General features: G+C 52.9%; 1 protein-coding gene across 1 annotated transcript in view; it reads left to right on the plus strand.

The window, feature by feature from the left end:
* TG (thyroglobulin) overlaps window positions 1-12,512 on the plus strand; it is a 236,113-nt gene that overhangs the window by 125,061 nt on the left and 98,540 nt on the right. Inside the window, exons 38-40 of the mRNA XM_059043034.2 lie at window positions 3,333-3,552; window positions 5,382-5,475; window positions 7,983-8,142. Coding sequence (XP_058899017.1) covers window positions 3,333-3,552; window positions 5,382-5,475; window positions 7,983-8,142 — 474 coding nt within the window. The remainder of the gene's footprint in view (window positions 1-3,332; window positions 3,553-5,381; window positions 5,476-7,982; window positions 8,143-12,512) is intronic.

Here is a 12,512-nt window from a genome sequence, read left to right on the forward strand (position 1 = left end):
CTGGGGATACAGGGCTGAAGCAAGCAAGGAGAGAGCAACATATAAGAGCATCCCTAAGTGAACTAATAAGAGCTGTGTAACCGGAAACATGGGAATCGAGGGCCTGGGGGACACATCTCCCCCATTAAACATGCTTATGGGATGAAATGAATAATTTTTTAGGAATGTTGGCCATGTCTGCCATCTTATCTTCAAGAGCAGATGTCAGCAAACTCTCTCCGTAAAGGGCCAGATAATAAATATTTTAGGCTTTACAGCCACAAGTCTCTGTTACAGCTACTCAACTCTGCTGTTGTAACAGGAAAGCGGCCACAGACAATAACAAATCCACAGGCATGGCTGTGTGCCAATAAAACTTTATTTACAAAACCAGGTATAGCAGTGGGATTTGGACCCACCCTGTCCTTGAGCATTAACGGTCCTTCAGGCCTGTCTGGATCCAGTGATGCCTCCTCTGCCCCCTCCTCCACATCAGCCTTTAGATCTGGAGAGGGTCCCCAGGGCTGGGAGTGCTTTGATTCCTATAAACTGAGGTCTTGGGCCCTTACTCTCAAGGCTTGTCTTCTCTCACTCAGTCGAGTTGCATAGATTTCACCCACAGTGTAGCTAATCTGCATGGTAGTCCTGCTGAGAGTTGCCTCCACTTTGAGGTCTGAGTTCTGTAAAACAAATCCGACTGCTTCTCTCTGAACTCTGTGTGTCTCAAAGTCAATGTGAAATGCTCACTTTCCAGCAGAAGATGCACGCCCACATTTATCTACGTAGATGTTATTTGTTTGCACCTAATGTGTATGTAGAGCTACAGATAACTTTCTTAATCCAGATAGTCACAGGGCCTAAATATGTGGGTATTCTGAAAAGAATCCACATTTCTGCCAAAGATTCCAAAGGGAGAAATGCACATCAAACATTTTCCCCATGTTGGATCTCTTTCAGTCTGGGATTCACTGGGCAGCCTCTGGAGGGAGGCTTAAATACCACCATCTGTGGGAAAGCAGGCTTGCCTTCCCTCGAAATTCCTTAGCTTTTACATTTTCTGTCTTCGCTCCCTGCTTCAGATGCTGCCACATTGGTGAAATGTGGCTGTTTCCTGCCGAGCTGACCTCAGATGGTTTGCTACTTTAGCGCCCACAGTCCTGAATGCTGGCGCGAGAGCCTGTGATTTGCAATTGAAGCAGGAAATCTTGTGAGAAGGAAAGAACTGTGGGAGTGAGAGCAATCATGCTTTGTGATCAAGGCCAGATTACAAATCGGCAACTGTTTCTTTCCATCCTGAGTTTCCATTTTGAGTTCTAACTCACATGCCAGTGTTTATGCAACAGAGAAGTTTTCACTCACTGTTTCCGTCCTTCCTTCCTTCCTTCCTTCCTTCCTTCCTTCCTTCCTTCCTCCCTCCCTCCCTCCCTCTTCTTTCCCATTCACTCCTTCATGTGTTGATCTCCTGTCATTTGCCAGGCACTGGGTTTGGGACATTACAGGCATTGTGTTATTTATTCCTAACATCTTTACATTGTAGGGACTGCTACTGTTCCTATTTTGCAGATGGGAAAATTGAGGATGAGAAGAATTATAGAGGTTTTCTAAAGTGGCTGGTCCATATCACAAAACACAGACCTGCTGGACTCCCCAGACCATTCATTGTTTCCTCCTCACCACACTGACCCTCGGTGGCCTGGGTGTCATGAATGCACATCATGCCAGGGGGTCTTGGCCCCGGCACTGCTGACATCTGGGACCAGAAGGCTCATTGTGGGGACCTATCTTCTCTGTTGCAGGATGTTTAGCAGCTTCTCTGGCCTCTACCCTATGAGACACCAGTAGCTAGTATCTCTCCCCAACCCTTATGACAACCAAAAACGTCTCCAGACATTGTCAAATGTTTCCTGGGGTCAAAACCACCTCTAATTGAACCACTGCAAGGTACCAAGCTTTTGAGGAATGGATAGACTTCTGCCTGCCTGTCTGTCTGCCTCCTCCCCCAGGCTCATGTTTGGTCATCCTATATATATATATATATATATATTTTTTTTAATAGACAGAGCTGCAGACAAAGCTGCAAAGCTTTCTCTCTCCATCGGCCCACAGAGAAGCAGAGCAAAGCAAACACACATGTTGGAAATAATGAGAGATCCCCCCGCTTGACACACACACACACACACACACACACACACACACACACACACACACACACACACAGAATCTCTTCACCAGTGTTGGTTTCCTCCGTTCAAGGCCCTAAGGCCTGTGGGGAACCAGGCACAGGCCTGTCTTAAGTCCCTGAAAATGGCATCTGGCACTGAGCCGGGGCCCAACAGAAGTTTATTGAACCAATGAATGAATGTGAGAAATATAGTGGAGGGGATAAGATAGGGCTGAAGCAGGGCCGATAAGTGTCTGGAGGTTAGCACCACAGGGAGGGGATGGAAGGCCTGTGGAGCACGTGCAGGGTGGCCGGCAGCACCAGCGTGAACTCCTAGGCCACGTGGGATCCGGACCTGGGCAAAGGGGGATGGGCACTGCAGACCTGGGCCGAGGCCTGGCCTTGACCCTTTGTGAACCTCTGACCCTGTGCTCGGAGTTGGGGTTCAGAAAAGTATAGCTTTGAATCCTACATCACTTTGGAGTCCTGACAGCTGCCCACCCCCAGACTCTAAACCTGCTTCCTCACCCGTGAAATATAAGTACCGGGTCTGCGGTGCCTTAGCTGCAATTCTGAAATCCAAACACTCTAAATAAAAAGTCAGAAAAAAAATTTTTTTTGGTAAGTTTGTGGCAAACTCATTTGTTGGCAATATCTGACCTGAAGTGACCGAAGAAATGATATTATGTGTTCATCCCTCTTAGTAGGAATAACCTGTATATTTCATCCCAGAAGTAACTGGTGTGTCTGTTGATGGGTCTCAACTCCACACCCCCCTGGAGGATTGAACCTTGCATGTTCTGTGGCCTCTGTTCTTTTTAAAATCCAAATAATTCAGAATTGTGGTAACATCTGACCCCAGGGTGCTGAGTCAGGGGCTGTGGGCCTGGGTTATCTGTCTGGGAAGAGCTTGAGATGGCACATCGGGGGGAGGGATGGCTCAGTGCCCCGGGAAGATCAGGTGTCTTTCCTGGGTTTCTTTTCTTTCTTTCTTTTTTTTTTTTTTTTCTTTCCACATTGAACACTAACATGACTAGACTTAAGCTATTGGGGCCTGAATGAATACCTAACATTTTTTTTTTAATGCAGAAAGCAGTGTTTGGGCTTTTAGATTTGTTTCTTGAAGGATATTCAGAACACCTGTGAATAGAACACTGGCTGCTCTCTCTCTCTCTCTCTCTCCCCCTCCCAGACATCCCTCTGGTCGGCTTTGGGACATCTGCACCTTCGGTGACCCTCACCACCCATGGCCAGCTGCTGGGCAGGTCCCAGGCCATCCAGGTGGGCACTTCGTGGAAGCAAGTGGACCAGTTCCTGGGAGTTCCTTATGCCACCCCGCCCCTGGCGGGAAGCCGCTTCCGGGCCCCGGAGCCCTTGAACTGGACAGGGTCCTGGGATGCCACCAAGCCACGGTAAGGGTGGCGTGGAGTACGTTTGGGGGAATGCCCAGGGAAGCCCTCTCTCATTCTAAGCTTTCAAAATGAGACTTGATAACAGAGCAGTGCGTTCGAATTTGAGCCATGCGTGAAGCAGGGTTTATATTTGTGAAGATGGTGTTGAGTGCTTTATTTTATTTTATTTTATTTTTATTTATTTTTTTTTTTTTTGTGGTACGCGGGCCTCTCACCGTCGCGGCCTCTCCCTTGCGGAGCACAGCCTCCGGACACGCAGGCTCAGCGGCCACGGCTCACGGGCCCAGCCGCTCCGCGGCACGCGGGGTCCTCCCGGACCGGGGCACGAACCCGCGTCCCCTGCATCGGCAGGCGGACTCTCAACCACTGCGCCACCAGGGAAGCCCGTGTTGAGTGCTTTAACACGTAAACTCCCACTTGTCGGTAACTCAACATTGTCTTGGTCCTGCACAGTCGCTTTGGTGACGGAGGCGCAGGTGGGCTTTGCTCCATGCAGTAATGCGGGGACCCAGGCCGATGTGCCTTCTTCAGCACAAACCTTCTAAGGTTCCTTCTAGGAGCCTTCCTTGACTTTGCATCCAGGAAAGAGAGGCTGTGGAAGTCTGCAGGGGAGGTTTCCATGGGCCACCGCTGCAGGTGGGGCGTGCACTCTTCACGTGCCCCAGTGGGGCGGTGACCAGGACTCGGCCTCCAGCCACTTCTGACTTAAGTGGGGCTGAGAAGTAAGCAGAGAAGGAAAAACCCATGAGCTCGTGAACAAATAATTTAAAAGGACTTTCATTCCCCCGACAGGAACAATATTAAAAGGAATTTTCAAAAGGGGGGAAAACAATGGAATATCTTATCTTCCTTCGTCATCAGCTGCTTTCAGTTTTGCCCATTCCCTCCCATGCGTATACCACTGTGAAGAGTTGACAGACTGGATACGATTTTGTGATTTTGCTAATTAAAGCGTGTTCCCAGCGTCTGTGGAAAAGAGCACCCACGTCTCCCTCTCCCATCCCCACGGCCTTTTGCCGTCCCACAGGGGTCCCTAGCTCGGTCTCAAGGCAGCCGTATTCTGCCTGGCCATCGCACCCACGGCCAGCTGCTGGGCAGGTCCGCAGGCCCAGGGCCAGAGAGAGGAACGGGCTACTCCAGGCAGAGCAACAATGGAGGCTTAAACGAGGGCAGCGGCAGAAAGATGCAGAAAGTCATGAATAAGTCTCCACCGCGGGGCAACCGGAGAAACAAGTATGGACGAATCAGAACACTTTAGCGTGTTAGGATACGCCCATTTGACAGATGAGGTGGTTGTGGCTTTTGCGTGGAGAGTAGTTGGAGAGCTACGTTCATCAGAGCCCAGTGCTAACAAGGCCCGGGCGGGTAACCATCCTGCCTTCATCAGATGTGTCCCAGATGCAGTCTCAGCTCTTATGCCAGGAGATGTTTCAACTGGCACACTTGGACTCCGTACTGATGTAGAAAACAGGTTGGGTGGGACACCTCACCCCAGCAGGTCTGCTCACTTGGAGACAGGAAGGGCCCAGGTTGCAGGTGACACACATTTTCCTCTTTATCTGCACACCCTTCTCTGTGGGCCAGCCCTTCGTCCCTGTAGGATGTTCCTCGGGCCCACGGTAGGGAGAGGGATGGGCGTGCTGCTGTTAGCACCATTTACTCGCCAGTCCCATTAGCCGTTTCCTGAAGCTGCCGAATTGCTGGCGGGCCGCCAGGCTTTGGGGATCGAGCAGAGGGCTCTGCCGCCGCGGATGGGAAGGGCGCTGGGGCGCTTGTCGCTTTGGCTGTTTTCCCTGCAAGTCATGCCTTGTGTCGGTCTGTGCCTGCAGGGCCAGTTGCTGGCAACCGGGCGTCAGGACGCCTTCGTCACCCGGGATCAGCGAGGACTGCCTGTATCTCAACGTGTTTGTCCCTCAGAACGTGGTGAGTGCTGCAGCCCTTGCTATGCTTGCCCTGAAAACTGCCCCATTAGAAATCCCCAGCCCCAGAGCGGCCAGCACGGTCCACCCTGCGCTCTCCTGGTGGGTTTTTGGCTCCCTGAGTGAGGCCTGAGTGGCTGAGAGCAAGCCTGGGTCCCCCACGGCCTCACCTGATCTCCTGCGTGGGAGCACATGCGTGGCTATCCTGCCCCGGCCCTCTGAGAAGTATTCATAAAGCGCCAGTCTCCGGAGGGCCTGTTCCCAGAGGGAGGAGCAGAGATAAATAGACGCGCTGGTAAATATTGGACCCGCTGTGGTGCTGATACGGTTGTGAAGAAAAACACAGCCGGGGAGGGGACGGAGTGACGGGAGGAGTGAGGTAGGTGGTGATCGGGAGGGCCCGCCTGAGCAGGGGTGCGGAGCAGGGACGGTGAGAGCCACGCTGGCGGGCGAGGGCCAGCCGGTGACGCGGGGCCCCCTGGAAGGCCACGGGCTGGGGGAGTGTGGAGCGGGATCAAGCTAATCCACCAATGGGGAAACCAGTGGCTCTTCTTGGAGAGACCCTTGGAGAGACCCCCCCCGGGGGGTATTTCTTTCCATGTGGTCTCTCACTCGAGGCAGTTCTGGAGGGTGAGATTTGGCAGGTGACCCTGACTTCGGTGAGGTCCTGTTTTGAAGGCTGTGTCTGCCTAAGTAGCAGCTATGATCCTGATGCTGAGTGTTTGAGTTTCCTGTTTGGGGGAAAGGTCAGAGCTCATGAGAGATAACAGAACTGATGAGCCTTAGGAAACATGAGTTTCTGGTGACGCCAACCCTGTACTGGCAGATCCATGGCACGTGTGACTGTGCCACCGCTTCCTGGTCCCCTAGTTTACCAGCACTGAGAGGCAATGTACTTTGGAGCTTTGGTCACAGCAAGCTGACCCGAGTAAGCTTCGGAACAAGGGCGCCTAAATGTGCAGGCTCTACTGGGCTGCGTGAATGGAAGTATTCTCTCTTGCTCGTGTGCTGCTCAATATAAGCCACTCAGGGTACTTTGAGGAGGGGGATACAGGGCCTGTCCCTGACCTCTCTGGTGGCCCACAGCAAATGAAACCAAGGCCACCTGAGCTGGCCTTTTTCTATGGCATTTAAAAGGCCTCCTACTGGAAGAATCAACAAGCCCGTCAAGTGGTGACACCTACGAGAAGGGGTGTCCCAGAGGGAGGGAGGCGGGCTGGGGTCAGAATTCTGCTCGGCTCCTTCCTCTCTGTAGATGTTCCAAGAAGCCACTTCACTGCTCTGAGCCTCTGTCTTCACACCTGTAGAATGGGGGTGCTTAGAGTCCTCTACCTTGTGAGGTAGAAGCTCTAGTCAGACACCTTCTAGGTGAGCACACTTAGCACGGCACCCACCCGGGCAGGTCCTTGGTGGGCGTTTGCTGTTGGTGTCGGAGCCCAGGGCACATGGAGTAGAGAAGTCACGGCCCAGGGATTCAGGGCCTGAGTGAGCGAGAGCCGCCTGGGGCCTTGCATTCACCACGGCCTGGGGCGGGCTCTCAGATCCCCTAGACGGAGCACAGGATTCCGATAGGAAGGGGTCAACCTGGGCTCAGATCCCAGCTCCGCTACTAGTAGCCGTGTGACCCGAGGCAGGCTATTTAACGTCAGCAAGCCTCTGCTTCCTCGTCGGTAAAATGGGAGTGACGACAGCACGCCAGCCTCACGGAGCTGGTTGGGGACTCACTAAATGACGCACGCAAATAGTCCGCTTGGTGCCTGGCGCCCAGTCGGGCTCAACAAAGGTGGCTCTGTGTCAGCAAGGTGGGGTTCCAGGCACGGTGACCAAACTCAAGGACTCCCCAAGGGGGACGCGGAACCGTCTTCCAGAATAAACGCGGGCCAGGAGCTGGGCTGCTGGGAGACCGCGTGGCTGCATGAGGCAGCTCCCCGGCTCGCCTGGCAGCGTGAGCAGCGTGTCTTCGCTTTTGACGGCGCTCGGGGTCCCCACCTGGGAGACGGGTGTTGCTCCTTTGCCCAGTCTGCCCCATCGAAGTACCACAGACTGGGAGGCGGGGACCACACAAGTGTCTTTTCGCATGACTCTGAAAGCCACAAGTCCAAGATCAAAATGTCGACAGGGTCGTTTCCTTCCGAGGCCACTCTCCTTGGCTTGTAGGTGGTCATCTTCTCCTCCCTGTGTCTCCACAGGCCTCTCCTCTGTGTGCATTTCTGTCTAAATTTCTTCTCCGTATGAGGACGCCGGTCCCATTGGATCAGGGCCGTCTCGTTACGGGACTTGTCTCCAAACACAGTCACAGTCTGAGGCAGCCGGGCTTAGGGCGTCAAGATGTGAATTTGGGGGGCACACAATTCAGCCCCTAACTGAGACTAAACGTGCCTCCGGGGCAGAGGTGAAGGAAGAGTCGTGCGTTGCCTCGCAGTTGGGCACCGGCATGGGGAAGGCGCCCTCCCCAAGCTCTGGGGGTGGGCGTGGCCGCCTGGAGCACCCACATTCCTCCGATCCCTACAGGCCCCCAGCGCGTCCGTGCTGGTGCTGTTCCACAACGCCGCAGAGGGCACGGCCGGCGGGGGCCAGCCGGCCGTGGGTGGCTCCTTCTTGGCTGCTGTTGGCAACCTCATCGTGGTCACCGCCAGCTACCGAGTGGGCGTCTTTGGCTTCCTGAGTTCCGGTGAGTTGCTGGCGTTGGCGGGGACGGCTGCCCTCCTGAGCCGGGTGTGTTCTTTGTGTGCGTCTAGTCCTTTCTTCCCAAAGCCCCATCCCTTCCCGGCCCGCAGCCCTCCTCCAGCCCGCCGAGCAGGGAGCGGTATGACGAGGGCGTTCACGAGCCCCTCCGGCCACGCTGATGCCCACAGATGAGAGTCACAGTTACTGCTGATTACACTTACCACGTGTCTGAAGCTGTTCCGAGTACATGTTTTATCTTGGGATATATCTGTGTGTGCGCGTGTGTGTACCGAGACCCCAGAGGGCTAGACCCTTGCTGAAGCTCACGGGGACAGGAAGGAGCAGAGCCAGGATTCGCCACCAGGGTCGAGCTGCCCTGGAGACTCCAAGGCGTGGATTAGAGCTCTTGGGCCCTCAGGAAGCCATTTACTGGAGTGAGGGCTGCATAGACAGTGATTTCTGATGCCCCTTGAATTCCAGCATCATTTGTGAACATCCGGCCCGTCCCCTATCCAGTCACAGATGCCTTTATCACTCTGGTTATGCCCTCCACCTTCCCCACCAGCCCACAGGGCAGAATTGAGGCTTGGACCAATCCCAGCATCATCCACCACGTTTCTTCCTCCATCTCCCCACCCCACCACCCCAACCCCCAGTGGCAGGGCAGTTGTTCGACAGACAGACGTGGCAGAGGGCAGACATGCTGGTCTGGGAATCTGAAGAGCCAAAGGGTTGTCTGTGTGACCTTGGATAAAACCCTTCCTTTCTCCAAGTCTCAGTTTTCTCTTCTGTAAAATGGGAATAATTTTACCCAACTTCCAAAGTCACTGTGAGGCTCCAGTGATATGTTACATGTGAAGGGGCTTTTAGGGGCTGTGATGGGCTTTATGAGTCCTCGAGGACAGGCACCTAGCAGCATCTCCATTCTCCGGGGATCTCATTTAAGACCTAGAATGTCTTGCCTGCTGAGTGTGGCTGGGTAGGTGGGAGGTAGCCTGGAGGGAATGACGGACTCCTCTAGAATGTGGCCGAGTGGAGCAGGCGTCCTGCATGAGCAGAAGCCAGGCAGTGCTGGGGAATGAGGGCTGGGTGGACCACGTGGCAGGAGGCCTTGAGTGTGTTACAAAGAAGATTCTTCGTCTGCACAACAAACATGAAACAGGCAACAAGTTAAGGCAACAGGCGACCAGGTGCCAATGGGGGGAATGGGGACGATGAACAGATTCCAGACTTCCCTTCAGGGGTGCAGGGGCAGCTGCTGGAGCACTGAACGCCCTGCCCGGGTTTTCTTTCCTCTTTTCAAACACACGACTGACGATCTGTTAAATCAGGAGCTCCTTTCTCTAACGAGATGGTGAAACTCAGAACCCAGCCTGTGGGACCCGCTCAGGTGGAGCTTTTCACAGACACGGCTGACTGTGGCTCAGAGCACTTCCAGACAGAAGAGAGCGAATCTCCATACGCCATCCCTCCGTGAGGGGGCGGGGATGGTGATTTCATGGGCTGCGATCTTATGGAGCATTCTGTGGGCTTCCGGGAAGGGAAACTCATCTCTGCTGCCGGCAAGGCAGAGGCCGGGGTTGGAACTCTTCCAGAACACCCCACACCGTCTCACTCCTGACTTGCAATGCTGCCTGTTCCTCGTGCTTAAAGCAAAGCTGTCGGCAAGAGAGAAGGAGAGTTGCCCTCACCCAGTGCCCATCTCTACCAGACATTTTTCCTGGGTGATGTCATTTCAGTCTCCAGGCACCTCCGCGAGGTCAGCCCTGTTCCGTCATGTCATAGAGGAAAGGACGAGGCTCAGAGAGGTTAAGGGACTTTATGCCCCGCAGCCGTGAGTTAAATTTCATGTCACACTGGGCGATAAATCCCGTGGATGAAACACTAAGAAGAAATAATGGTAGCTTGCTCCCTCCATGTTTTCGCTTTTGTTGTTGTTGTTGTTTTTGCAACTTTCACAATCTTTGAATTCAGGACAGTTTAAAAATATCTTTAACATATAATTTGAGTGTTCAAGGAAATAGGGAAAGGAGAAAAATATTAACTTAGTTGTTTTCACAAATATAATCTCTTTTAAAACTGAAAAAAACCCCCAGCTATCTAAAGTTGACATGTCTGGAAAAGTTACCTGTGCCACTCCGTCGCCCCCGCAAAGAAAAGAAAACTCCTCAGAGAGAACTGCTTCCCCTTAAAGCTGCACATTTAAAACTGGGGTTCCAGGAGATTCCATGGTGTTTGTCTTCCTGTTTACGTGTGTTGTCTGTGTAAGGGTCCTCTCAAGAATTTGCGGTGTTTGTTCTATTTCTTAAGCTGGGTGGTGGGTTAATGTGTTTGCTTTTTTCTCATGCTTTAGATATAGTGCTTATACAACATATATGATATACGATTCATGTAAGGGTAAGCTATTTTTTTAAAAGTGGGGATATATATATATATACGTATAACTGATTAACTTTGCTGTACAGCAGAAACTAACGTGATATTGTAAAGCAACTATACTCCAATAAAAATTAATTTAAAAAAAATGAATGTAGGAGACGGGATACAGAGGAAGAAAGAAGAACAATACTTAGAAGTTAATGTTAAAGATTGAGAATAGGTATCATTTAAAAAAATAGCTTACTCTCCCTTGATGTTTAGAAATGCCCTACAGATTCCTCCTTCTTCTGTGTACAGAGAGGATCCCTGTTTTAATTCATTTAGCCTCAGGCAGCTTTTCTTTGCTTTATTCTGGAGACCTCCTGGTATTTCCCACATTCCAGAGTTTTAGCATCTCTTACCTGGAGCTCCTCGCAGTTCAGCCCCTAGGGGAGCCATCAGTCAATCAGGAAACTGAGACCCAGAGAGTGGCAGCCAGGTGCGGGTGGGTGGAGGGCGGCACTAGGACACACACACAGGCTTCCTGGCTGCAGACAGCCACCTCCCGCCAGACGCTGAGCATCCCACGGCAAGGTTCCAGGCAGAGAAGGTGAGCGCTCACAGCAGAGGGAGGAAAGAGCAGGTGTGCCATTCAGCTAAGCCCCCAATAAACGTCCAACACAAATACATCATCCCTTTCCCATTAAGAAAAATATAGGGACTTCCCTGGCAGTCCAGTGGTTAGGACTCGGCACTTCCACTGCCGAGGGCGCAGGTTCAATCCCTGGTCGGGGAACTAAGATCCCACAAGGTGAGTGGCACGGCCAAAAAAAAGAAAGAAAAGAAGAAAAGAAAAAAATACATATATGTAATAGATTTCATTATTTAGATGATTTTAAGTTTACAGAATAACTTGAGCATAAATTACAGAGTTCCCATATGCTGCGTCCTCCCCTGCCTCCGTTTCCCCTGTTGTTAACGTCCCGCATTGGTGCCACGCGTTTGTTACCCTCCATGAGCCCACAGTGGTGTGTGTTAGTATTGACCAAAGTCCATGCTCTACAGGAGGGCTCACTCTTTGTGTTGTACATTCTGTGGGTTTTGACAGACGCATCATGACGCGTGTCCAGCCATCACACAGAATAGTTTCGCCGCCGCCTGGGACTTCCCTGCTCTCCACCTATTCATCCTCCCTCCCTTCCATTTTAAATAGTCGGAGACTGCGGTTCAGGACAGGTCTGGAAAGAGCTGGGCGGCTGCAAGTGCCAGCGCCAGACTGGTGTCCTGCACAGTGCACAGGATTTGCGCCCGAGAAGAGCAAGGTTCAGGAGCAGCTCCTCGCTCCATGGGGCTCAGGGGCTCTGGGCGGGTCCCTCGGTCCCTCCCTCCCTCCGTCAGCGTCAGCGTCAGCGTCCCATCCCATCCCAGGCTGCCCGTCTCTCAGGAGATCAAGCATGTGAAGGCAAACGCCGGGAACCTTGCTGGCACCTTGCAGGGGCTCCCGAGGGCTAATGCCCCTTTCCTTTCCCTGGCAGGGCCTCTCCAAGCCAGGGCTCTGCTGCAGCCAAGTCCTGGCCCTGCATCTGGCCGCCAGCAACTGCAGCCCCTGGTATTTACTGAGTTAGGCCAAGCTGCTGCTTCACGTACATGATCTCATGTGATAAATGTGTGCAGCATCTGCTGTTGTAGCCCAGAGTGAAGATAATCCCCCAAGAGCTCCAGACTCCAGAGGCACATTAAGAAAGGCATGGGAGAGAGCTGCAAACAGCAGCTCGTGCCAGGCCTGCGGCCGACTAGACAAACTCGTGTTCTCTGCGAGAAACCCAACAGTACTTCAAAGGAGCACGATTCCCGATGAGGAGCAAGTGGGAAGGAAGTGAGGGGTTGGTGGTGGGCCAGGGAGGCCCTCTCCCAGCCTGGGCCCTGCCGGTGGGACAGACCCCAGGGCCGTGGGGCACAGTGATTATCCTTCTCTCTCTGGCAAAGCAATGCAGCGAGGGCGACCCGGGCCAGTGG

The sequence above is a fragment of the Kogia breviceps genome, chromosome 17 (assembly GCF_026419965.1).
Source record: "Kogia breviceps isolate mKogBre1 chromosome 17, mKogBre1 haplotype 1, whole genome shotgun sequence".
Taxonomy (NCBI): domain Eukaryota; kingdom Metazoa; phylum Chordata; class Mammalia; order Artiodactyla; family Physeteridae; genus Kogia; species Kogia breviceps.